General features: G+C 42.4%; 1 protein-coding gene across 1 annotated transcript; it reads right to left on the reverse strand.

The window, feature by feature from the left end:
• Nucleotides 1–13,531: 13,531 nt before the first annotated feature.
• NDUFA12 (NADH:ubiquinone oxidoreductase subunit A12) lies at nucleotides 13,532–25,977 on the reverse strand. The gene is made up of 4 exons (XM_038155777.1): nucleotides 25,821–25,977; nucleotides 22,548–22,630; nucleotides 21,474–21,561; nucleotides 13,532–13,809 (listed from the first exon to the last, which is right to left on the reverse strand). Exons 1-4 carry the CDS (start codon nucleotides 25,907–25,909, stop codon nucleotides 13,629–13,631), a joined length of 441 nt encoding a protein of 146 aa, XP_038011705.1. The 5' UTR covers nucleotides 25,910–25,977; the 3' UTR covers nucleotides 13,532–13,628.
• Nucleotides 25,978–27,634: the final 1,657 nt, after the last annotated feature.

A 27,634-nucleotide genomic window follows, 5' to 3' on the forward strand; every position in this document is an offset into this window, starting at 1 on the left:
GATTAGCTGTATGTAACTTCACTGAAGCCAGCCCACTGAGCTGCATTTGTAGCAATTTCAGTAACTGCCATTCTGGTTCAAGTCTGTTACCTTTCTAAAAAATACAAAAATATCTTTGCATTTGCGTTTACCTGCTCCATAGATATAGTTATTCTCTCCCCAGCTGCTGCAAAAATAAGCCCAGTTTTTCCCAGAGTTGGCTAACTCAGATACAGAGCTGGTGCATCCAGGAAATATTTTCCATCTCTTAACTGCAGTGACATTTGAGAATGCCTGCCCTCTGGAAGGCTGCCTGGCCTGTAGATCTTTTATCAAACGGGTTTGCCTTCACTTTTGCATTCTGTCTGAGCATACAGAATTTTTTATTTTATTTAAATGAACAGATATTAGTCCTGACTCAGGACAGCATTAAATAATATCCTTAATCACTTTCTTAAGGTGATTAAAATTTACTGTGTGTTGAAATGCTTTCTTGCAATGACTCCATAAAGGGGAAGACTGTTCTGAAATGACTTTTGGTCTTCCTTAGCATTGCTTTCCACTGCCTCTGTAGAAGAAATGCAATTTGGAAGTGTCATTCACTGTATTCCCTCCCAGTCTACTAGCAGTATCTTCTCCACATGAACGGTATTTTGAGGAGCAGATCCTCTCTCATTACAACTGATCACACAGGGCTCAGGTCTCAACAGCCCCACAGCAAATCCACACCAAACTGTAAATGTGACATAACACGGGGCATTGAAAGCACCACAGCCCACTTCAAAATTGTAATAATGACCTACTTTTTATAGCAGCAAGCATTTGAGAACATGGCAATTCAGAACAAATAGAGAAATATTTCTCTGCCTTTCCCATTTGGTACCTTCTGGTTGGTTTCATTCACACATGAAACGCTTATTGCCTAACTCAACTGCTGGAAAGTTGTTTACCTCTACGTTGCCCATAGGCAGGCTCCTTTCATGGGAAATGAAATAAATTTACTTAAAATAAGTAGAGGAATATCCACTCCACTCAGTATTCCTCTCCCACCCAATAACTGGAGCTGGTTTCCTTCTTACAGAACAATAACTATTTTAAACAGCAGGAGTAATAAGGCATAAATTTGGCAAAAAAGGTGTAACTTTTTCCAGAGCCATTTGGAAAATGAGACAGGCCTTTAATTACCAAGTAGAAATAAAGCTGTCAGGCATTTACTGACAGTTTTTCAAAATTATCTTTAGCACACACAGCACAGAGAAAATGTAACTTCAGTGCCCAGTGTTAGATCAAAGTCTGCCATCTATTCAAATGAAAAAATATGAAGTCTGAGGGTGACAACTGGTATTTCAACACAAAAATGGGAACTCTCAGACATAAAAAGGCTTTTGTCAAGATAATCTCCATTTAAAGCTCAGCAATGTCAATGGTGACCAGATTGAAGACTGCAAGCACTAGAACCAGCAAAAGTGAGACACTGAAAAGATGACTTTTATTTAGCTGGCATTCTCTTCTCTGTTAACGTGGTGTGCTGTGAGCAGTGCATGGGCTGTGCAGAGCAAAAGGGAACGCCATGGATGGCTGCGTTGAATTACCTGAGTAATGTTTACTGCTCCATAAAGCCCATCATATGAAAATCAATTCCCATTGCAGAGGTTGTTGTTATATATTTTGGCTGTTGAATTGTAAATCGAATGGTGGAAGCTTAAGTTCAATTTATAATGTGTCTTTATACAGGAATTTTTTATTTTTTATTTTAGCAGTTACTCTACACAACTGTGACTTCTTGTTTTGAACAAATGCAAAATATAAATTGTCTGTGGCAGCATGTATTAAACTGATTCAGCTCTTGTAGTCTGGCAGGAAAAGGGCAGAGAAAGGCCATATGCCTAGTGCAGTGGCATTCAATCAAGCCCTAGAAGACCATTACTTTCCGCTCAGAAAAAATAGGTGGGATCCTGGGCAGCATGAAGAACTCATAATGATGAGGCAACCTTTTGCCTCATGGTTTGGCTTATTATTTTCAAAAGGTCAGCTAATAAATGTAGGTAAATACAAACACTGTTGCACAAGAGCTGGAACTAGAGAAAACCACATGGCCATGTGCACCCACCAAAATAGCTCTGGCTTTTTTCTCCCAGGAATTGATCACATGCCCTGTTTCCTCTGCACACCCTGAATTCACTGCTGCTTCCAGTGCTCACTGCCTGCCGCCCCACTGGCTCCCACCCCATTCCGACTGACCAGCCGGGACACACAACATCACAGGCAAAGTCACAGAAAGCAGAATATGAAAAGATACCTGGCTTTGATTTGATTTGAATTCTGATTTCCCATTTTTTGTATGATTTTAAACTGATGGTGATCAGTGTGACATACGTATCACTGATGATCAGGGAATGCAGTCCCAGCATTGCTCTTGGGCCTGTAGAAATAGAGAAAACGGAGAACAGCGAGAGACTTAAGAGCAGAGTAGGAGTTTCTGTCTTCCCTTAACAGTCCCCTGACTATACCTACCCCAACAGAAAGCACTTGCATATGAGTCATCAATCATTTTAAAGCCTGTATTAGCTCAGGTTATGAGCTAAAATGATTAACAGTCGTCAGAGAGGGGTGGGGAACGCTTGCTGCTCCATGGCCTGTTCTTCGCCATAGAAGTCACCAGGCTTATTGCACCTCTAAGAGAACAGATTCCCTAGTTCACAGGTTGCCCTGAGTGGAAAAATGAGGTGTGCAAGCACTTATCCTTCTCACCATTGCATCTAAAGGTCAGGCAGCTCCAACTCAGGAGGTTTGCATGCCAGCTGTGAGGCTAAGGTCAGTAAAGAAGTACACAGAGAGCCAAACATCTTGGGAGAGTGGCTGGTTCAGAACTGAGTGATGAAAGTGCTAATAATACAGAACAGCTTAATATTTTTATTTTTTATTTGGAAAAAGGATTTCTATAATTCATATAAATTAGAGAGAATTTGTTCTTTGATTGTCAGGAACTGAGGAAGATGTGTAGTGTGAACATGTAGGATAACCTGGCATGTTTAGATGCCCGTGAACCTCAGGAGTAATAGAATAGTTGGCTGAGGATTCTTTTCCACTGACCTTGATTTTGAAGGCACTGGGGGAATTCCAGGAGACTGAAAGAATACTTATGCTGTGCTAGTATATAAAGTGTTGAAGTGACTTGACTAAGATAAATAGCAGTGACACTCCCTAGCAGGGACAGGGAGTGTAGAAAAGACACGCTGGTAGAGACACGAGAGTGACAGTACTTCAAGAATGAACAATAGGCACAGAACGTCAATTGTGGGGATTTTTCTGAGACTTGCCAAAGAAATCTCATTTCATCATTTTGGATTACAGGTTTGTACAGGTACCTGTGGAGATGTAACACACCTAGGTGATTGCAAAGGGGTTCATTTTGTACTCTGATGCCTGAAAAGTTAGCAATATACCATGTCAGAAAAGCCCTTGCTAAGTTGTTTAGAAACAACAGCTCCCATGAGTATAGTTTTATTTAGGTCTTCCCTCTATATTTCAAGTATATGCTCCAGGTTGTCCTCCCTCTCAGTGTTTGCTACCATGTAATTCAGGAGCTCTTTGCTTAGAGGGAGGGGTCTGAGAGTGGAGCTGGGGCTGCAGCCAGCAGGATATGGGTGCAATGGGCATGTTAGGGTACAAGGTAGGTCCAGAGCACATGGAGAGCAGTACTCAGCACTGCAACTAGAGGAGCCCAGGGCTGCTGCCAGGTGCCAGACCACAGCCAAGCCTCTTGGATGGACCTGTTCACCCACTGCCTTCAGAACAATCTGAGTTCCCTGTGCAATCCTGCAGCAAGCAAACAAAAATGTCTAGCATGTCCTTGACTGCGTGCTGAAGGCTTGATGGGAGTAAAGCAAGCAAGAGGAGAAGGATGAATGTTACACGTTTTATACAGGATTGGTATGATAGGTAGTCCTCATTCTGAAAAGACTGATGAAAAAATAGAGAGGGTAGAGAACCACAAAAAAAAAATTACAAGGGCAAAGTGCCTTTCACAGAGAGATGGAGGGTTCCATCTGTTTAGCTTGTCAACAAGAAAAGTGAGAAATTACTTGCTTACAGTGTGTAAGTGCTTTCCTAGGCAGAAAATACTGGGCAGTCATCACTTCTCACAGCTTGCAAAGAAAGACAGCAGGATCCAGTGGCTGAAAGCTGGAGCCAGCCAAATTCGATTAGAAATTAGGCCCAGCTTTGTAAAGATGCCTCCTTAGTAAACACATGAACGAGGAGAGACGGTTCCACAGAGCCAGACAGGGTGCTTTGTGAGAGATAAGCTTGAGCCAAATGAGACAGTTCGCTCAGCTTTGAATAAAATAAATGCAAGTCAATGATTTCTAAAAGGAGGGATTATATTGTCAAACAACAACTTAAAAAAAAATCAAGCACTTAGGTCTAATTTGCTCAATTAATAGACATCTGTCAGACTAGAAGAACAAGGGGAGACATTTCCAGTATCTTATCCTAACAAAACCTAACAAAAGAGTCACAGATAGCTGAGAGAGAAATGGCCAAGTATGCTAGGAAGACAAAATGGAAATCTTACACATCTTGCTCCTTCATACTCGTAACTAATCATGGAACCTTTCTGTTAGGACGGTTCCTGGGCGACGAAAATGAAAGACCATCTTTAATTGTATTGGCCACTGTTTTGATGCATTTGCATTAAGCACTCGGCTCCATTGGTGATGAGCATAACATCATTAACATCCAGAAGGGGCAGCCTTGCGGGATTAGATGAAAGGGGAGAGGCAGAAGGCTACTGGTGTGAGAAGGGACAGCAGATCCTGGTGCAGAAGTCAGGGGTGGCACAAAACCACTTGGCTGTAGCTGAGGGGAGATGGACAGGAGGCAGCATGCAGAGCTGCTGTGGCAGCCCCTGGAATGAGGCAACACAGGATGGAAGGTGGCCAGTAGCCTGCAGAAGATTGAAGGGAAGCAGGAAAGATGAGTAGATGCACCTCTGAGTAATAACACAAGCTCACCGACTGTTCAAGAGAAGCAAAACTATTACCTGCAGAGAGCTTCCCCCTGTTTTGCCCTCAACTACAAAATCTGTTTACACTACTGGCCTCCCACTGCCTGCTACAGTCATTGCTGTACCAGCAGTATGTCCTGCTGGGAAGAAACCAAGCTGCATGGAAAAGTTTGCTCTTGGATCTCACCAGCTATTGCTACAGTGCTCTCAACACCATGGGGCTTCCCAGCAAAAATGGAACAATCCAGCACAGCAAGTGAAAAGCTTTTCAGTTCTCTTAGAGGCTTCAGTAAAATGCAAAGACAAAACAGTTATGCAACCCATGGGCCTGGACTTTCTTGGCCTACTGTGGCACGGCTTTTGGGAATTAAAACAAGAGAAGTGGCAATTTCAGGCAATGCTGGAGGTGAGAATGGGTCCCCTGTTGACTTAAGATACATAAAAGCTAAATAGCTACCAAAAGACAATTACAGGCTTAAGCAAACTCATGTGCTAAGCACAAATACTCCTGTATAACATGCCTATATAAATGTTTATTAACCCTATTTAGGAGGTTACTGTCTTCTTAGAACAGTTTATTTTAATTGACAATTCTTATTTAAATGTTATTTTAGCTGAGGCAGAGGGGATGGACAGAAAGGGGAGGACAGAAAGGAGGACAAGTTAGTCCTACGAATTCACTCACGGCTTCATGTTAACACTGACAAGCTCAGAAAGTATCTAAATGCCTGCTGATGTCTTCTCTGAAAGCCCTGTATGAATAATAACACACAAGTGCTAGTCTAAAGCAGCTTTTAAACACTTGATTCTAGGCAGTTTACGGTGGGTGATACAAATGGGTTTTTTGCTTAATATCTTCCTGTAACAAGATGCTATTTTGTTAATTGCAGAGCACAAGGTAATTATAGTGTGGAATCACGGGCTGTGACATGAGGGTGTTCATTTTGGCCAGTGTGGAGTTAGACAAATGGATGGTCAATCATGGCTTGCAATTCCCCATTGCTGAGTACAAACAACAATTACAATCCTGATTAATAGGAGGCACAAGTACAGATAAGAACCCACTTAGGCTTTAAAAGAAATGAAGTTTACTAAATGTAGTTAGACAAGTCCTACAACACAGATTAATTGCTGCTCACTGCTTTTCCTTTGCAGATACATCATTGCCCTCACAGGCTGGGTTTGGAGCCAGTCAGTGCTTCACCATGAGGGACACACTCACTGGTTTTTATATTTGCTTTTAAAAAACAGTTTGTGCTTTTCTTCAGCTGCCAGACACAAGCCTGCAGCCATAGGAGGGGTGAGCAGGTGGCAGGGCTACTGCCAGCCCCCTGTAGCTCTAGGGTGACTCTTATGGGGGTGATATACACAGCAGTTACTTGCTGTCCTTTCTTTTGTAAGCCGCAGTGGTGAGTGGCAAGCAGCAGAGAGGACTGTGCTTTGGAGAAGCTTTCCAGCTCTGAGGAGGAAGGCTGTTATTAGCACAGCGTTGATAGATGTTCTAACAATTGTTTGGATCCAAGTGAGGGGGTGGCACCTGGCCAGGAGGACAGATTGTTTGGGGTGAAGGGTAAACAGAGCCAGGTATCCACTTCCCGTCCCTGGACTTTGTGGGGGAGTGGCTGCTGTGGGCTTGTGTGAGCCACAGCAGGGACAGGGCATGCACATCCAGCTGCAATGGGTAATACTATTCTCCAGTCACTGGGCAAAGCTGGACAAGAGATTTGGGATTAATCTCTGTGCCTGTGTTTTGTTGTCACAGATGTAAACAACCGCAGAGAACTGCGGAAGAGCAGAGCAGACAGCCTTGGTGCTGAGCAGGGCCCAGTGCTGCTGTCTCCAGAGCAGCCCTTTCCCAGGGCAGGCACCCCCTGCTGCAGCCAGCGCCGGCTCCCCAGCCCAGAGCACCCATGCATGCACCTCCTGTGACTGACTGCAAGCTTTGCAGCCCACTTTGACGAGTGCAAACTACAAATATCCATGATCAATTTAATTCTTCATTCAGCTCTCGTAATTGGTTACAGCAAGAGATAGTTGGGTATTGAATTAATTTTTGCCCTCTCAAGTTCTGTACCTTAAAAGGTTTCAAAAGACATGTTGCTATTTGCTGCGGTTTGAAGTGATCCTGGAAATATCAGCTTCTGTTGCTGCTTTTCAAATCCTAAACTTCAATGGCTAATTCAAGCTTTAAAAACTCAAAGACTCACAGATGTGTAAGGAATTTTTTGAAGGAAAAAATCAATCATAATAAATCAATCAGAAATTTTTTGAAGTCTATCATTTGAAGTCTGTTGGAAAAAATTTCAAGTTGATAAAACACAAATTAACTTTTGCTGTCAGTATTTACAGCAACAACACTCCAGGACAGAGAGACCCAAACTGAAAAATATTATTTATAAAAATGCAACCAGATTCTACTGGAGGGGAATGCAAACTAAATAGCAGGAGTTAAAGGAAAGCCAGGTAGATTTTGGTGGTAGATAGCCAACACGACTTCCAGGTGCTGGGCAGAGCCCTTGGTACCACCAGCATCTTGCCCTGTCCGCAAAACAGAAGAAAGGTAGCGCTAATCCCTTGTTGGCCTCTATTTCTATTTCCAGACTAGCTCTTCTGCTTTAGATTCACATTATTAATGGGCTCCCTGGGGCACAGACATCCAGAAATTAAGCTTTGCTATACCCAGAAGGCCAAGAGCGCTGCCAGGAGTCGGCACCTGATTTAGACTCGTGGTGACGAGGCTCAGTTTGGAATTCAGAGGTGATGTCCCCTGTCAGAGGCAGAGAGGTCTCTGTCTCAGGGTGGCTTTGAGCTGAGTGGACCAAGCCACTTCTAGGCCGGGTCCCAGAGAGATGTGAAGGTCAGACTGAAGATGTTCAAGGTCAAGTGAAGATATGCTGAATAACAAAAATGTCCTCCTTGTGCCGACAGTGATCTTGCTGCTGTGTTGCAGGCTAGTGAGGTGTGTCTGAGGCTCATGCCTATATATTTTTTTTCTTTTTTTGAAAGTAAAGCAGATCCATGAATTCCCCAGCATCCAAGGTAAATAAATCCTCTTTTTGTTTTTTTTTTTTAACCCAGCTGCTTCAAACAAAAAGATGCTACGGTTTTCTTCATTTCTCTGGCCACTGCCAGACAGAAGGAAAGTGTCACACACATATTGCTGAATTTGATTTTGCCTCACTGGACTTTTATGGATGGTTACCCTCAAAAAACAAACTATTAATAGCCCTGTGTCTAAATGCTCGACCATGTGAGACTTCATCTGTTACATTCAGGCTGTGTTTTGATAGATTATTATTCCATTAACTAAAAATCCTTTGGGCTATGAAGGATATAAAACAGTGCTACAACCACTTGCCCTAAAACTAATATTTAAATATCACAGGGAAAAATTGAGTAGTCCATTAGAGGAATGGGAAAGGAATTACATCATAGACAAAGAGAATGAAATAGATACAAATTCTAGCAGTGTAAATCAACGAAAAACAAAAATCTTTTGAGCTGTGATTTGTTTAAGTGATGCTAACAATACTACAGATCATTAAAATAGACTTTGTAACTCTATTGTTTCAGAGATTAAATTATACTAAAATAATAATGTAGTTTTAGGGTAATTTACATAAAGAAAAAGCTAGCCTCCTAAAATTTCAGTTTTCTGCATGTCCTTTGTAATGGGAACAAATTCCAAAACTATTTTGATTTTAAAAGCAATTTGTGAAGCTGTCCAATGATTATTGCTCCTGCTCTAAATTCCCAGGCAAAAATTAACCACTAACTTTTATTTTCACTCATGCACACAAACAAAAATTCTTGCTTAATCTCTTCTGCCTTTTCTGGTTTTTAGCGCAGGATAAACCAATTTAAACAAATAAATTCATTATTTAAATTAACAAGCAAGAAATTTTGATTTGAATATGAGTTTTAAACCTGCATTACACATCTATATAATTTGATTTTTAAGGAAGCTTAGCATTCTTTGTTGGAAACTTTGCAATGCAAATTTCCACCTAAATATAAACTTGATGCTAAATGTGGTATTTCTTTTCCTACCTATGTACCCATGCCCTTTTGTGTATGCAGATCTTGATTGGCATACATGTATTTGTGTTACAACTTTTTTTTCACTCTGATAATATTTAAAACTAAAGAAATCATTATTCAGAACCTGTAAGTAAAATGCAGGGCGGAGATGTATAAATCTAAGTCTTAAAGTGCTTTTTCAAAGAACAAACCTCCTCACAGATAATCATTACATGTGTATATTTTGAAAACAATGCTTTTTCTCCTCAAGATCCTGGTTCAGTTCTGCCCTTTATGTTTGTTGCCTGTGAACAAAGCTAAGACCACCTGCAAAATTAATCAGCACGGGAAGTGACATTGCATGGGTTCAAGTGAGTAAAAAACATAAGGAAATAGCCAGACCTGGTTTTGGCCCTTCAGCAAAGGGAAGTCTCTGGCAGCTCTGATTTCTTCTGCAGATTGAGCACGGTCCTGCTGGCAGCTGGGTATAGGGCACACAGCAAAGCACTCCCCTTCCTGGCTCCATGCTGGAGGTAAGCCAGCATCACCTCTGGCACCAGAGCCTTGCTCTGCTTGGCAACCAGAGGGTGGTGTTCAAAGCCCAGCAGGTCTCCAGGACTAAATACCTGCTGGGCCCTTCCCCACTGCCACGGGCTGCTCTGATATCGTGCACTGAGATAGGCTTCCCCTTGGTGCAATCCAGCACCCATGGCAGGATTTGCATGAGGAGCCTGGAGTGCCATTTAAAGGCTGCCACTTTCGCCCACACCTTGAAGTTCCCACTTTTGTACGCTCCTTGTAAGCACCGTGTGAAAGCAGAGCCTTTAGATTTGCAGGTTTTAACCTCTAAGCAAAACAAAGATCTGTTCCTTCTCTCCCCACCAGCTGCCACAAGAATAATAGGCCCCACGCAATTAGTAAATCAAAGGTTTCACTCTGAATGCATCACAGCTGGGGAAAACAGATACTTCAGGTTTTGGGGCTGATGACTTTCAGCTCTATCCAAAATAATTGCCCCTGTAATTCCAATCAAGACTGCTTCCCAACACCAGCTTTAGCAGGAAACATCCCAAAAACTGAAGCCTGAGGTTAGATAACATAGAAATATGAGTTGGTGAATATCTGAATGCTCTCAGTGTGCCCTCTAGGAGCCAGGCGAGCGCAGTGTGCAGGAGTCAGTAGCATGGCACTAGTTGGGCAGGATGTGACAAGGCCTCCTGCTTTCTCCTTTTGACCTTAGATGTCCCTGCCCGTCAAAGATTTCTCCTCTTGCTGTAGCTGGAATGGTTATGAGATGGTCTCTTGAAGCTCCTTTCTCCACTGTTCTGTGGAACATGTCCTGGGCAGTTTCAGCTGAGAGGGCAGAGAGGTGTAGCCGTGCAGAGAGGCAGCAGCAAGGCAGGATGCGGTGCCCCATGGAGGGAAGGGCACTGTGCCAATGCCTGGGGCTGGGCTGAGCGTGCTGGGGGCACAGCAAAAGCCTGCAGGCAGCTGCAGCAAAGGGGTGCTCAGGACCCTGGGGATGTGGAAAGCTACTGGTACAGGCACAATTTCAAAATAAAAAGTGGGTTTCAGCTGCTGCTCCTGGAACAGGCACCTGTCTTCTTAATGAGTCTGTTCCCATATCAGAAATTTGTTTCTTTTAAAACTCACATTTAGTGCAAGGGTTTCTGTCAGTGCTTGGGTTGCACTTGCTTAAAGACGCTGCTGTGACACTTGACCAGCTTGGCATTCAAAATGTCATTTAGACCAGAAAGCAACTGAACCTGAATACTGAGGCAGATGTCATGAGCAAAGGTGAGCCTTCGCAACTGAATGAGGTTGCTGATAAAAAGACTGAACTGCAGAAGCGTTTGCAGAAAGCTCAGTGGCAGTCCACTGATTCTTCCGTATATGCTTTATTTCCAAATCTAGGAATATGTGCCTTGTGCAATCTTCCTTGGAGGAGCAATGCTACAAGAGATGTCACTGAAATTTTGCATTTAAAAGCCAGCAGTTGCTGGTTAAAGCAGGATGAGCGGGTTTCTGTCCTCTCCAGAAGTGGGATTGATGATATTTTCTACACCAAGCTACCGAGTCCTAGACTTGCTTGCAGGCCAGGAGGACATGATAATTTCTCTTTCTATATAGCATTGCTGCACACACAGTTGTTCAAAACTGTTTGCTACCTCAACATTTCTGTTCCAGATGACAGCAAAATGACAAACAGGCTGAGATCTCTTCTTTCTTTCGGCATGGAATGTGTAGGAAGAGTTACTGCCTATTCCCTAAGTACAGAATCTCATTCCCAAATGTACCTCCTGATGTGTGTTTAGGATGCAGTCCAAAAAGCCAAAGGACAAAGGAAGAGGAATGAAATTGGTAAAAAAATGCATTAAGGAGAAATAGAGGCAAAAAAATAATTAAGAGTTAATTTCTCCACCTGTGTTTGAGCCCACAGGGCTTGCATAGATGAGTGTTAGTGATGAAGCTCTCCATTGGCACCAGGGCAATCTTTGTTCCTAAGGTCAAGTAATCCATCAAGATAAAAATGTTAAACAACTCATTTCCACTTTTGCTACTCAGTACGGCTCAAATTGCTTTTCAGCTGTGCCCAGTGCTTTTGCTGACTTAAAGTAAATTAAACATTATCCTTTCTAATTAGATAGGTTAGGAGACGTTGGTGCTACTTCCTACTAATTTAAAGACTAGAACTAGTTTAAAGAAATTAAAGCTAAAAAGCCCACCTTTAAACAAGGAATTAATCCAGAATTTGGTTTAATAAGGAAGGATACAGCTGAGGGTTAAGTGACCCAGTCAGGTGGGCATGCAAAGGATAATCAGCCAGTGTGGAGTCCCTGGTGCAGCCACTGTGGGGGCTATTGGGGAGCAAAGGTTTTTTCTTCTTGACAGGCAATTGCAAGCATGTAATACATGCAGCCCCCTTCTCAGTCATCTTTAACAACCATTTCTGTAGGTCATTACACTGAGTGTAATTGCCAAGGGGCTGGCAGTGGGGGCTGCAGGAGCCTCTGTGGGGAGGCCAGGGCTGCCCAGTGCTGCACGCAGCCAGCACAGCACAGGGCAGGCTCAGTCCCGCTGCCAAACGGGGGCACCTCTGGGGAAGAGGATCTGAGGTGGGGCAAAAAAATATTGCACAGGCAGAGGATGGAAGGGGGGAAGAAGTGGGCAGCAGTCACTTGAACACCAAGGTGTAAGCGGGAGGAGGTGCTGCCAGAGCTGAGATTCCTGACAGCCCCATGAGGAATCCACAGCAGCAAGCAGGCATTTCCCAACAGGAGCCGCAGCCTGTGGAAAACCCGTACTGGCTTTATCTGAAAAGACTGCAGCTCATGCAGAGAACCCAGGCTGAAGCAGGGGCGGGAACAGCAGAGCCCACAGCAGCTGGTACGGACTGACCGCTATTCCCTGAGGAGGCAGAGGAGTCAGGAGTGAAGGTGTGAAGTAGCGGGAAGGGAGGGTGCTGTTTTACAGTTTTTGACTTTGTTTCTCACTATGCAGTTTTAATTAGCAATAAATTAAAATCTCTTTTGCTCTCGATGGCAACTGGCAAGCACTCTTTCCATCTTTCTCAACCCATGAGATTTCTCTTTTCTTCCCCAGCCATCTGAGATGCTGGGGTGATTGAGAGGCTGGGTGGGCACACCTCCCATTAGTTATCCACAGAGTAGGGCATCAGGTACCCCTCTCCCTTGTGGAGAGGGAAAACTTTGCTAAAACACATAAGCAGACTGGAATAAAAGTCAGCCATGAGCAAGATACAAAAAAAAAAAAAAAAAAAGCTACAGCCCCAATCAACTCTCTTTCAAATGTGAACTTGCCAGCTTCACATTTTTGAGACTGGGTTCTGGCACATTTTACTTCTCTACCTCCTAAAAAGGTGTGCAATATTGAACTTCCAAAGTTCCTTTAAAAATCTGGTCACAAGAGAGCCAACAGTTCATCTCAAACCCTTATGAGAACATCTTGTAATGCACCTGCACTGCAAAAGAGATTTTTGTGACAGAGGGCCCTCTTCTTATGGCCGAGTTCCCTTATGGGTGAGATGTCATTTGATTCATGTAGCCTTACAAGTTTTATATTATGTTTCATGCCATACTGGAACACAGCAGTGCATTTTGCATACTCATGAACATACTTAGGAACACTTTATGAATGAAAACTATAATCCTGACTGGTCAAACTATCTTGTCTTATAAAAATTTAAAGAGATGGCTTCCCAAAATAGTACGTGAAGAGTGCATTATCTGCCATGCAGAGACAGTAAAAGGATGATGTCAGAGATGAGAAATCTGTATTTCAAATGTGTATTTGTATTCTGCTGAATGACACAAATATGAGTAACTATCACAGGAATGGTTATCATGCTAAAAAGAGTTAGATAGAGAGCTGCTTATGTGAAGACAGGACACTGACAATATGAGAAAAAGCACAATATCTTGATGAGATTAAGACTTGTCATGTATTCTGTCCTTTCCAAAATTTTCTCACTTGTTTCCCTGTCCCCAATTCAATAAACTAAACTACAATTACTACAGGAGGCTTTTATTCCGAAGAAAACCAGTGAAAATACAATTTACACTGAAAGCCCGAGCTGAGACAAGTCATGTTGTTGCTGTTGTTATTTGCTGGCTGGTTTAGGTGGGATCCACTCGTGTATCTTCTTGCGAGTAGTAGAATAAGGCACATACTGCTCAGGAGTGCCACTCACATTGAATTTATGGTTCTCCCAGATAAATTTACGAGCAACTGGTGGATGAGTAGTTGGAGGGTCATCCGTCATTGAGTGCAGCCAGCGATGCCTTAAGAGGAAAAAAACATATAGTTATTAAGGAATATCACAGGATGTCTACCAAGCCTATCTCCTGACTCCCAAGGGTCCTCCTCTGAAGAGACACTAAGTATCTATTCTGAGAAGGGAAAAAAATAATTTATCCAGTGTGACTTTGAATGAGACTACAGGATATTGATTTTAATTAGTTTCACAAGCATATCTGATCAGTAACAGTTCTGTCTCCAAGCAACTGAAAGCACACCTAAGTTCAAATTTCCCGTTCCTTTGTGGGCTCAGTACTCGGGCAGAGTTTGCTGTCACTCATTTGTGCAGCCTTCACCAGGCAGCCAGGTTAAGGCAGGCATTACAAATGACAAAGCCACGATGTTTGGTTTTGTTGCCTGCGCTTGTTCTTTGTTAGGTCATGGCAATTTGTTTTGTTTTCAATTACCAGAAGCCTACGCTGCACAACAATTTCCATGCCATTTTCAAAGCATACCTGAGGCTGCCACTTGGGATACAGATTAGCGACGTAAGTACACCTAAAACAAGCACATAAATATTTACTGCCTGCACAACACAATGATTAATACCAATCAGTAACAGGGTAATTACCAAGTGATTCCAGTGATTAGCCTTTACCTATGAACTTAATGTCAGTCTTTCTCTGTGCAAGCAACAGTAACGATCAAGCAAAGCATTTTTCCTAACAATTTACTGAAACACTGCAGCAGGGACCAACTAAATTGATTTCATCCCTTTCCTATTTCAGTGCCTGAAGCAACTTTCAAATATGAATTAAGTTTTAATTTAATCTATCCGTTTGCATGTACTTCATACTGCGTGTAGTTACGACAAAAGTGAGGTTATGACATTTTTTGCAAGCTTATGTGTTTTTTTTACTGAGGTAGAATTAAGGAGATTTCTGCTAATCAGCTTTTGCAAAGACTTGACCTAAAAATATGAAGTTCTCTTTTCTAGTTCTATTAGAAAACCTAAAAATTGCATCTTCAGCCCTTAGCAACAAATCCAGCACACTTCATTTATACAGCAAAACAAAACCACGATGAAAGGTATATTCTAAATCCAAAGAGCCTACAGAAGGTTGGTAATCTTTTCAAATTGCTTCTTGACATGTATTAAAATAAAAAAAAAATCACAGCTTTGGCTATAACTTTAGTACAAAAATTTCACTTTAAAAAAAGTGTCAGCCCAAAGTTCTTTTTCTAGAAGTAAAAACCAAACAAAACCCCCAAACTAAAGCCACACATTGTAGGACTAAGGGCTGCCAGGAAACTGGCTTGAATATAAAATAAGATGGAACCATAAGATCGCTTAAGAAGAAAAAACTGTGTTTAGAGGCAAAGAACAACTTCCTGTGGGAAAAATGATGGACTTTGGAAGTTATACACATGTGTATAATGCTCTTCCTCTCTCCACTCTCCTTTGTAAATCTGGTCTCATTAAAAGTGTACATTTCAGACTGCTTTTACTGAAAAAAAAAAGATAAATGGCTAACAATTTCTGTCTGGAAAAAGGTGGGCCCATAGCACTACTAATCACAATGTGGTCTGATGACACAGGATCAGATCTTGCTCAACTTTAACCCTGGTGTTTTTAACCAGCCTCTGAAATGCCCGGGCCACACCACACAAAGCTCTCACCTTGGGCGAACTCTCTTGCCCGATTCACACCTGTCAGAATAATTCTGTGTACTGCTGTGCTTCACATCACTCAGGTATCGAGTGTCTTATGACAGCCTGCATCAAGGCTGGCAGGAACACTGCAAAAAAGCTGCCTTGACAGAGGAGGATCATGTGCTCACAGCCAACAAGCTCTCCATTGCTAACACAGAAACAGAGTTGGTGGCATGAGAGGGCAAAAGAACAGTCCACTCTGCTTATACTGACTCAAGGACTGCATTTGAAAATGCTTTGCAGCATCACTCCAGAGGAGCCCCAGCTTTTTAAAACTGCTTACTGTAACATATGCTGGCTTTGGCCAGGGTAGAGTTAATTTTCTTTTTAAAAATAAAAATCAAGGCTCTCTTGCAATGTGCAAGGGATATTAATAAAGTAAATTTAACTCTTATGTGACCGTGCTGCTTTGGGCTGAGGTAGTTTTCCTCACAGTGGCTGGTATGGGGCTGTGTTCTGGATTGAACAGAACTGAACACAGGGCTGGTAACACAGAGATGTTTTTGTTATTGCTGAGCAGTGCTCACACAGAGCCAAGGCCCTTTCTGCTTTTTGTACTGCCATGCTGTCAGGGAGACCAGGCGTGTATGGGACACTGGGAGGAGACGCAGCCAGGACAGGTGACCCCAACTGTCCAAAGGAATATTCTGTACCACATGGCATCATGATCAGGATATAAAGTAGGGGGAAGAAGGAGGTAGAAGGGGATGTTTGGACTGATGGTATTTATGTTCTCAAGTCACCATTATGTCTGATGGAGCCCTGCTCTCCTGGAGACGGCTTTACACCTGCCTGCCCATAGGAAGCAATGACTCAATTCTTGTTTTGCTTTGCCTGTGTGCAACTTCTGCTTTCCCTATTGAACTGGGCTTATCTCAACCTGTGAGTTTTCCAGCCTTTTCCCTTCTGATTCTCTCCCCAGCCCCACTGGAGGGGGAGTGAACAAGCGGCTGCCTGGGGTTAAACCATGACACAGGCAACTTAGAGCACAGACATGTTCACCTTGTGATGCTTCTGGTAACAGAGCATAAGGATCCTGCCCACAAATCCCTGTTTAGGCACTGTCATCATGCCTCACCCTCCTCATGCTTCCCAAGAGCCACGCACACCACCAAGATGGACAAAAACTTGTCAGACAGAAATCCCATTAGAAAGGCCCTGAAAGAGAGGCTGGAGCAAGCACAGCACTAGAACTGTATTAATGCTCAGCTGCAATCAGCTAGATTCCAAGCTTGTGTGATGTCTGGCACTTCTGTCATTACAAGTGTTGTACTTGTACTTCCTTGAAACATCAGAAAAGTTTCACAATGGTATTTAACAGAGTAGCTTCACCTGTCATTTAAACTATTGCTTTGCAGCTTCTAAAGACTAAATCAATAAAATCTTTTAAAATACAAAATTTTTTAGTAATTAGTATTTTTGGGTTTAAGATTTTTCTGGATTTCTGTAACATCAACATGAAACCAGGCTTAAATTTAAATAGATCAGCAAAACCAATCCCTGAATCACATTTCCTCACTGGAAAGTAAAAATAAAATTGCTCACTGACAAGACATGCCAGTACAGTCACAGGTATTGAAAAACATGAAGAGATTTCAGAAGTTTGTTTAGACAATCAATCCACTATGAATTATGCTTACATTTAGGAGTTTCAGGGCTTAACCTGGTCACAAAAGATTCCCCTTAGAAGCACAACATGTGACTTACAAAAGCATTTTGGTTTGCAGAGTCTGTTCTCTCAAACAAAAGCTCCCACTTTCCACTTAAAATCTTGAAAACTTTATTTTGCAAAGACTTTCCCCTTGACACTTGCCTCAAGAAATTGTTTGAAGCTCTGAAATCTCAGACTCTACCTCCAGATGCTCAAGAAAAGCTTTTCATGTACTAGATTGAACAGCATGAATAAAGAGATATGACATCCTGCAGATGGCCAGATTTCTATACAAACTCTGCCTATAAATCCATCGTGAAAAAAAAAGATTCAAAAGCAATTAATGACTGAAAACCTACAAAGAAGCAGACAACTTGCACAGAGCACAGAAAAATCAGGAGGATGCAAGCAGCTCTGAAGAGGCTGAAGCAGCTTCCTGAATCAGTGAACAGTCACTATTCATAAATGAATAAAAGACACCTCAAAGTATCTTCAAAAGCTCTCGAGACTATGTAGAATTTCCCCCAAAGTTTTAACGAATATTTAAAAGCAAGTAGATTTCAAACTGAAGCTACAAGGGACTGGAGCCAATTACGTGATGTACAAGCTGTCAAACAAGAACTGATGCTACACAAACTCAGCAGCCACTACCATATGTGCATCTGCAAGGTTCGGGCACAGCCTGTGCCAGCTCACCATGTTTGCCAACTTGTTAACATCCATTTTTTGCCACACGTTAACCACGCTGCAATGAGACAAGAGAAATTAGGAGGTGGGTTCAGGTCATAGGGCAGAGAAGGAAAAAGGGATAACAAATGTGTTTATTTGTTTACCAGAGGAGATAACTTTAATTTCTCATGCAAGTTACTATACCACAGCAATGAGATGGCATCCAACTTACCTAAAACCACCAAATTAGCATTTAATTCAGCTAAAAACCCCACAAATTTATTGTGAAGCTACTAGAAGAATGGAATTTTTTCCAGTCCCTTCTTTTTCTGTTCAATCTTTCTGTTTTATTTTCCTTGAAGGCAAACTTGAAAAGCAGCATTTTTACAGGAAATTGCACATTTCCTTACATTTTCTTGTGTGCTGGCACTTTAAGTGTCAGGTGCTACATTTCTCTGTCAGACCAACTGAAGAGGATGCAGACTATTAAACTGAAGGTAAATTTGCAACGCTTCACTATATGAAGTAAACACTCCCGAAGCTCCTTCCAAAGATGTCAGATCTGCATCATAAGGAAATAAACCTCAAAATACAGGACAGACACCATAAATACACAGGACAGTCCTGGCAAAATGAAGTGTCCCTACAAAAGGAAAAACTATTCTGAAATTAGTCTTCTTTCCCCACAGGATCATACTGAAAGAGCAATTTACTTTTAACTAGTATGTACCCTTACATCAGTTGTCAACTTGTTTGTTCAAAGCATTTGGCCAAAATGCAAACCAAAGTACATGACACCAGAAATACAATAAACAAATAGCTTAAACATAGGCCAAGGATTAGTGATGCTGCAATGGAGACATCCATGAAAACACTAAACAGAGTGCCCACAGGCATTGCTATAAACGGATTTAACTTCTATTGTTTACACGTTCACAGAGCACACCCGATCAGTGTGCTCAAAAATGGAAGCACCGAGTTCCCGCAAACAACACTGACTGCTAAGAGACAAAATAAGTACTTGGTTTCTCTCACTGTCTAAAAGTGAAAAGGATTCATTTGTGTAGGGAAAAAAAAAGGTCAAAATATCTTGTAAAACATTATGAGAAGATTAATATTCATAATTCCCAAGGCAAGTATTAAAGAAATTTTTAAAAAATCCAATTAACTTTTCTCCAACAAAGTAGATACCAACACCTAGATTTTGGTGACAAAAAAAAAAAAAGAAAACCGAGAGTAAAAAGGAAGTGAAATAACAACTAAATCAGAATACACCACAAGCCTACATATTCTAGTGTGGAAACATTTTTTAAAAGCAACAGTCTCGATTCCCTGGAGAGTAGACATATGTCAAAACAACACTGTGATTTCCTTTAGACTGTACCATTTCAGTAGATCCGTTGTCAGAAGGCATTACATCAGTTATTTCAGAACACTGAAAATACTCAGTAGCTCCTAAAATGCTATTACAATGTTATTACACATAAGGTGGTTTTCTTGCTACTTTTTCTTTTCCTGTAGTATCTAAGAGAAGGTAAAGGTACAACTTTCTTCCAGTTGTTTCCAGAACTTTTCAACATACCAAAATGCTTTTACATGAGCTTCACTTGATTGTGCTTGAACAATCATTCACATTCTATAACCCTGAAGGAACAGAACTTACTGCAAGAAGAGGATACAACAGCAGACCCACAGAACTTCACTGAGCTGAGCTAAATTAACTGAATTCCAGAGTAAAAACATCAGTGTTTAGAAGAAGCATTCGGATCACACCCACCTCTAACAGCAGTACTTTAAATACTTCCCAGCTGAGCCAAGGATGACAAACGTGTATCATGCTATTATACTATGGATTAATTACTTTCTTTGTTAGTATAAGTAATTTCACATAGTTTAATTTATTTCCAACAAATTTCTGGGTCCAAAGTAACCACTCATTACCTGTTGCACAACTCTAGTGTTACACTGACAGCAGCTTGTACAAAATATTGTCAGTCTCAATTCAGAAGTCTATGCCATGTTAAAAATCTAAGGCAGTCTAGCACCAGATAAAAATTTTTAAAAAGTCTTAAAAGACAGCATTTATTCCCAGTCAAAATATTTCTATTTTTAAAGATGTCTGTAAGCTGTATGGAAATACACATCAGTGATTTAGATGTGTCACAAAGCTATGATTCCTACATAAGAATAAACATTTGTTATCATGGGACATACAAATTTATCAGCAAGAAACACCATCCCCCTCCTTATCCCCTCTGCCCCAAAAAAAACCCAAATCCAACAAACCTGACTGGTACTGCACAACTAGGTTTCCTGACAAAATTCCTTGGAACACAAGACTGTTCACCCTTCTGTGCCTCAGTACACTCACCAGTCTTGAAAATAATGAAATCTTTACTGCTTCTTTTAAAGGATTTTTTCCCACATTGATAGAAAAACAAGTTTTTCTACCTCATTAATTTCTGTGAAGTAAACAAGTTACTTAACCCTAGAAACATGACTTGGATTCTCAGGAAGAAATCCTTTACTGAGGTCTGTTAAGAGGCAACAATATCCCATAAACACAAGCAAAGGAAAAAAAACACAACAAAATACCCAAAACCTGTGTGAAACAGAACCTGTGCCTCAAAATAACGAAAATCTTACAACCCAGCAAAGTCTAATAGTGGATAACAACCAGAACCAAACAACAGATATGCAGAGAGCAAGGCACAAACATGCTGGCTGGTGTTGGAGATTCTAATGTCACTTCCAAAAACAATGGCATTCAGGTCTTACCAAATAAGACAGAAAAAAGCATTAACCACATTAAACATAATACAAGGCTGGGAGAGCTTGAAACAAAATTGACCAGCTAGAGAGTCTACCCACACACTCCTCAAATGTTCCAGCGAGAGCCACAGCTTAGGAGATTTTCTGATCAATCCCAGCCTTGGCACAGAACATTTGTCACAGGAGTAATAAAAACCAGTGTTTGCTCAGTCTACCCAAACAGTTCTCTCTCGATGTCACCTTTTGCTGCTTTGTGGCTGAAGTGCTGTTCCTGTTCCTTAAGAATTACATAGAGACTGCTTTTGCTAGTATACACTGTTACTTTACATGGTGTGAGTTTTCTAGGAAACAAAAAAGGGTTCAACAGCTATGGCCAGAGACCTTCTGTACTCAGGGCTGTACAGAATTATTACATGAGCAGAAAAATAGAAAACAAAACTCCAATAAAAAGTATAGTCAAGTAGCAGTCAACATATGGAGCATCCTGGCACTTTAATGTTTGTGGATTAAGGAATGTTGTTCCACCACTGCCATATGTTCCTTAGGTTCTTGCTTATGATGGAAATAACAAATATTTTACTTCTGGTGGCCCAGGGCTTTGCCAAACCATTAACAGGGAATCACAAGTAATAAAGAAAATTAGAAGATTGTCTTAACCTGCTCAATCTGGCTGGCAAAATGCTTTTCTCAATCCAAAAAGCAGTGAGTGCCTCTGCCAGGACAGTGAGCAATAAATATGAATGCAGTTCAACATTAGAAGTGATGAGTCTGAAATCTTCTGGTCATAGACAAGACAGCTACGACCATGAAAACTTTTTTTTAATCTTCTGCTTTGTAATATAAGAAAATATGAAGCAATTACACAATTGGTATCTGTCCACATTATTAAGCTAAATAGTTTACCATTCGGGGGGCACCATGCTTCCATCAACTTCCCAAAAGGTATTCTTGCCATTCATTTCCTCAGTATATACAACCCATCTGTGCCGACCTTAAGTAAACAAACAGAAATATCATATTAGATCAAAAGAATAAAGTATTTGCTTATAAAGGAGAGAATTCAGGAAAACCAAGGAACAACATTTTGAGTGATAGTATCTACCATAATGGGCACTTATTTTTAAACCAGCACAGCTTCTATTTTCCAAGTCTTCTGTATTTCCACTGTTACTGTAGTTTTAGATGATGGAATCTAACACTCTCACAAGGCAGGAAATACTGGCTATTGTATAAATAATGGGAAATAGGAACTTATAAAATTTTCAGGCAGAGAAACAGGTTTGGGTTTGTTTTTTTTTTTTCCCTCCATTATGAGGAGTCTTTTCCAAAAGGACATTGCCACTGATAACCTAAGCCTAAACTAAATTTCAGCTACACAAAACTATCGAGCAATGTTAACCTGCAAGCGCTCTCCCTGGTTACACTCCAAGTTAACCTACAGTCAGCAGCTAGCTTGGCCTGACCAGTGTGTCAATTGCTTATGTCACCTGTGTTGCTTTAGGTGCAGCCTTTTTAAGTACTCTAGAAGCTTGATATAAAATCCCACTACTTAAGGTAACAGTAAGTTTAAGCTAACCTGTACTCTTTGCCCTGAAGAGGTCATATAAGTGAGTAAAGCTGTGAGGCAGTTCTAATGTAGTTCTCCTTCTTTCCCCACCTGTTAAACTACCAGGCTTTAGGTCAAGGACCAAATTCAACTCTCAGTCACATTATCGTGTAGCTTTGCCTACAGGGAGACCATACGACTGGCTTCTATTTATCCCATATTCATTGCTTCAGATCGACTGTGTTTGCAAATGAATTGAGGGATGCAACAGAGAAACAGAAGCCGTCAAAGCATTTCTGTAAGTCTAAGACTCACACAAGACAAGTGCAGGGAGTCAGGCAGGCAACAAGTTGCATTTCACTAGCAGAAAGCACACAAGCTACGTGGGAGCTGCACGGTTGGCTGGGAGGTGTTCACACTGGCACACGTACCAAAGAAGTTTCTTTTGTCTTCATAGTATTTGTTTCCATATTTGTCAATTCCTATCAGATTACCAGTCTTCAAATCATTGACCCTGTGAATTATCAAAGGAACAGTTTCAGTTGGTGTCCTCTCAGAATGAAATTGTGACAGAGGTTTCTTCAGGATTAGTAAAAATCTGTACACGTGTATGCAAAGATAGATATTAAAATAAAAAAAACCCAAAACTATTCAAGCTTATGGATTGCAAAACAATCACCAATTCCTGCAACTAATGTGCACCCTACTCACAGGATGATAAAAGCCATACAAAAAGGCTTTCGGGGACTCTCACTTATTTAGCAGCTCATTATACTGGAAGGTAAAGTAACTCTACGAGGTAACAATTTAACAAACCCCTAAATACCGTGGGAGTCCCAGAGGCACGTGTTAATCCACTTAGCAGGAAATGTTCCCATCCTTCCCAACTATTAGCAGCTACTACTTCAGCCTGAATTGCCATTGCAAGGGGAGGGCACTGAAGCAGCACGAGAGACCTCACATGTCTGTGTGGGCAGTAACCTCCAAGAGAGGAACAGTAATAATATTTTAGGCCATTGAGGCTGCTTGCCAAGGAAACACATGCTAAACCCTAAATGATAATTGTTATTTTCTTGCTTTTGTATAATTGTGAAAGATCCATGCATTTATCCTGCAGCTCTGTGAGACTTACACCGACCCAGATAAGGTATATACGGGCTTCAACCCTTTATAGAGAACATATTTGAACATTACTGTAGAAATCAATCATTAAACTGAGCCTGTGATTTACATTCTAGTGATAAAACCTAAAAATTAATCAAAGTGCTCTTCTCCCTCTATATTTGCAATGTTGCTTTTCTTTTTACTGATATTCATCCCAGGCAGCATTAGATAGGGAAAAGTTTCCTCTCGAAGGTTTTAGTTGTTTGCAGCACTATGCACACTCTCAACTCAATCCCAAGTGAGAGGAGGAATGTGCTCAGATGAAGTTTTTTTGTTATCTTTCCTCCCAGGGTGCATGACATGGACAATCATTCCAGCAAGTACTCATTTCAAAATAACTCTGTGGTGCAGGCAGAGAAACTCTCTGATACATTAATCTGAATCATTCAAAGATCCCTGGCTCATATACAAGCCTGAGTTCCCAGAAAAAGAAGAGCCGTTCCACTGCTGCTCTCCCTTTCTTGCAAGTGTTCTTATGCCCTTGTCCTGACTTCATGCCCTGAATACCAGTATCAGACACTAAGAGGTATTTATGGCCTCCTGAGAATATTTTCCAACCAATTTCACTGAATTTTAAGTAAGGAGAATGTTTCCAGCCACAAAGGCTCTTAGTAATTTGACTTCTTAGCATATAAATCTTCTGGAGCTGCTTCAGTGGAAAACATGTAGAGAAAAGCAGGGAAATTCAGAGAAAGAGTCTCCTGACTTGGGTGAATAATTATTTTCCAGTTACCAGAGATTACTTCTTAAAATCAACTGCTGCAAGAAAGAACACCTTGATAACTCTTCCTTTAAACACCAAACCTATTCCTCGAGCTGGGAGGGAGGATTAAATGGCTTGAAAGGTGAGCAGGAGGCAGCAGCTGTGTGTGGCTGGTGTGGCTATCAGGGTCAGCTGTGCCTCCCCACCTAGCACACATAACTTCTGGAAGAAAAAAAGGACAGCACTGCCTCCAGTCTTGCCTGCCCTCTTCTGCTGTGTGGTAGAAAGGTGTGAGCACAGCCTGCAATCTCAGACACACAAAAGATCTCTGAGGAGACATTTATTCAGCTGTGCTTAGGAAGAGACACTCTGATGACAGCTAACACTCAAACTCTTCCACACTTTCACCTCTCCAGCTCCATTTCTTCTTAAGAATTGTCAGAGTAATGGCGACAGCCTGAGAAGGAAAACAAAGTGGAGGAAACAAGCTGGGGGAGGGAGGGGGGGTAGGTGTGTGCTAGAAAACAGTAATTATAATAGCAGTAAAGCACTAGCCAGGGAAACCATGCATTGTCTTACTGCTCAGCAGGGACTAAAGCCACTATATGAAAATACTCATGAGGCCTGATCAGCACCTGTGTGCAACATTACGTTTAACTCTTCAAACCAGATCAATTTAAGCCACAAGAAATAACAGAAAAGGGGCCATTATGATGCGTATGGACAGGGGGAAGCTTTCAAGAAAGCTCAGAAAGCTTGGCTCGTTTGTTCTAAGATAATACAGCCTTTAATATATAGCAGGATATTTTATATTTGCAAATCACCCCTATCCCATATTCCTGACTTTCCAATATTGATTTAAAAAAGGCATTTTAGCATGTGGTCAGGCCTAAAAGGTTAACTGGTTACATCCTAATACTTTTCCAGGACTAGCTATAAAGATAGCACAGGTTACTGACACTGCTGAATTTGGATCGCACACATTTAGATTTCCACCCTCCATTTCATCAAAAAAGAGTACCTTTGTAAATGTGACACTCCTATTTGGGAGCAGCTTTAAGCATACTGTATCACAACTGAAAATACTTGTCACAAGAAACAGATGAGATGTGAGTGAGAGAAAAAAAACAGGAGAAAGTTTAATGTGGACAAGTGCAAGGTTCTGTAGTTGGGGAATAAAGTACTCAGACATGAATGGAAACAAAGGCTGCAACTTATTTTGCACTAAATACCACCGGGGCTGGAGGGCATCCAAAGCTGAGCATAGGTCAGCAGTGACAATCCACTGCCAAAGAGCAGATGTGATCCGCAGTTTGAAGCGAATTAGAAGAAACAGAGCCAGTAAGGCAGACGAAGTAATTCTCTTGCTTTAGACCACGGGATTTCAGCAGATGCACGGCTTCCAGATTTGTACTGTTCAAGAAAGCCACTGCCAGCCCGAGGTGACCCAGAGCAAAGAGCACGATGGTGTACACAGAAGCACTGAGTGCAGCTACAGCAGACGCGGCTGTGGCAACGGGACAACCGGCCCGGACAGCTCAGCATCCAGAACCCTGCAAGGTGCCTCAAGAGGAGAAAACAGCCGCGGGCCCTGCCGGGAGACCGCTCCGAGCACAGCACCCACTGCCGACCGGGACACGCCGCCCTCGGCGGAGCGCAGGGCGGGCGGGGCGGAGCGGAGCGGGCTCCCCCGGGGCCTGCCCGGCCCGGCCCGGCCAGCGCCCCCTCACGCCGGCAGCGCGCCCGGCCCCGCCCGGCCGCCCCTCAAGGTGACCCCGCGGGGCGGCGGTGGCGGCGCAGCGGGGAGGCCCCGCCGCCCGCGCCGGTGCCGCGTTACCTGAGCAGCTGCAGGATGGCGCCGCGGGCGCCGCCGTGGCCGCCGATGTGCTTGAGCGCCCGCTTCAGCACCTGCACGTACTCCGCCATCTTGGGGCGGGCCGCCTCCCGCCGCCCCGCCCGGCCGCCCCGGCCGAGCGACGGAAACGGAACCGCGGCGGGATCCGGCTGCGGGCCTTCCGTGCGGCCGCTGGAGGGCGCGCTCGGCGCGGCCGCGGCCGTGCGGCTCCCAGTCTGCACAGACTAGAACCGCGTCACAATTGCCCACTGCTTCACGTGAAAGTCAGCAAGATACAAAGAACCTCAGGATAGGGAGAAAAGCCTCTTCATAATAGACAATTTGTAATTGTCTACTGGCAGTCCCTTATTTCACGCAGGTCGCAAGATCCGTGGTGAGCAGAGTTACCAAGATTGGCAGTGAGGAGTCCAGGACTGCCTGGATCACGAATCAAGGGGCAGCGCAGGTGACATCCCGCCCCGTGCAGACTGCGGGCGATGGCCAGGGGACAGCTTGACAGGCTTGTTTCTCCTGGCTTTTCCCAATCCTGGCAGGCCAGCAAGGAATGTGTACCTGTCGTCTCATCCATGTGTCCACTCCACCTCTTCATCTTGTCCCAGTGCCGAGAAAAGCCCTTTGGTTGCCCTGCTGTGGGTGTTGGCAGAACTTTACTACTGCTGCTACAAGGCTGAGCAGGCAAGGTGCAGAAGCTATCAAACTATCTGCCTGACCTTCACAAGGCTACTGCTGCACAGGGCAGGCAAAAATGCATCCATCGTACTTTGTCAGAGCAGGCAGGACTTGGAGAAATGCCTGGCAAACACATCCTCAGTGCTGCAACCAGCGCTGGCTGATGAGCAGAGACCAGCTGTCAAACGTGGAGAGACCGAGCTGCTGGACACCGTCACTGCTGGAACTGGGGTTTTGGGAAGGGACAAAGCAGAGGAGTTGCAGTAAAGAATTAAGTAGGTAGTGCTGAACTTGAAAGGAGAATGAGACTGAGAAAAACCTGTGTCAGCCAAGTTCACAGTGTGGGAATATATCCATTGCAATGTAAAGTCTCGTGGTCTGAGTTTCCACTCAAAACTTTCATTTTAACACAAATGAAAGTTTTGTTTTCAAACAAAAAAACATAGGCCCTGCTGGTTCTGTGCTCTGCGCTCGAATGACAGCATCTCTTTTGAGAAAAGTCTTAGGCTTCAGTATACTTGTGGAAGGTTATTTGCATTTCCACAGTCCAAAGTCTTAGAAAATTTATTAAATATATTAAAATTTGGTCAGGTAAGTGTACATTAGCAGGCATAAAAACATTTACAGTCAGAATTCACTCACTGTCTTTAACTTCATCCTCAAAAAACGTTATTTTTATATAAACTACTTAGGATTGAGTGTAAAACATGAAAGAAGTGTAGTTTAAATTAGGAAGCCAACTTTGGAAACATTGTATAGGTTCAATGCTTATGCCAGTTTCTAAGCCTACTCGTGATTAATGTAACTGGGATAATTTTCACCAACTGCAAGTATAATTCCATGAGCACTTTCTCTGCTGGCAGAGAAATGTTTGTTGTGGGTTTTTCCCCACAAGAGTTACAATTACCTGGATCACTTCACTGATCCATGTGGCACCGTAGTTCTTTGTCCGAGAAAGTGTCCTCAGTGGAGGACAAGGCATTGTGGCACAAAGCTGGAAGAATGGATCAGCTTCTTAATGTGACTTTGATGCTACAGAAGATTTTGTGGGGAATACTTTCTTAGTAGGAGGAACATTTTACAGCATCTTCTTTGGATTGCATTTTAATTTTTTTTTGTACTGTTTT

Source organism: Motacilla alba, chromosome 1A, assembly GCF_015832195.1.
Source record: "Motacilla alba alba isolate MOTALB_02 chromosome 1A, Motacilla_alba_V1.0_pri, whole genome shotgun sequence".
Classification (NCBI taxonomy): Eukaryota; Metazoa; Chordata; class Aves; order Passeriformes; family Motacillidae; genus Motacilla; species Motacilla alba.

Bases quoted from the DNA above. Each gene is read 5' to 3' on its own strand.
- NDUFA12 (XM_038155777.1), bottom strand. From the start codon at position 25,909: ATGGCGGAGTACGTGCAGGTGCTGAAGCGGGCGCTCAAGCACATCGGC. The intron at 22,631-25,820 runs GTAACGCGGCAC...GATAATTCACAG, and splicing joins GCCATCCTGCAGCTGCTCAG to GGTCAATGATTTGAAGACTG. The intron at 21,562-22,547 runs GTACGTGTGCCA...TGTTTACTTAAG, and splicing joins AGACAAAAGAAACTTCTTTG to GTCGGCACAGATGGGTTGTA.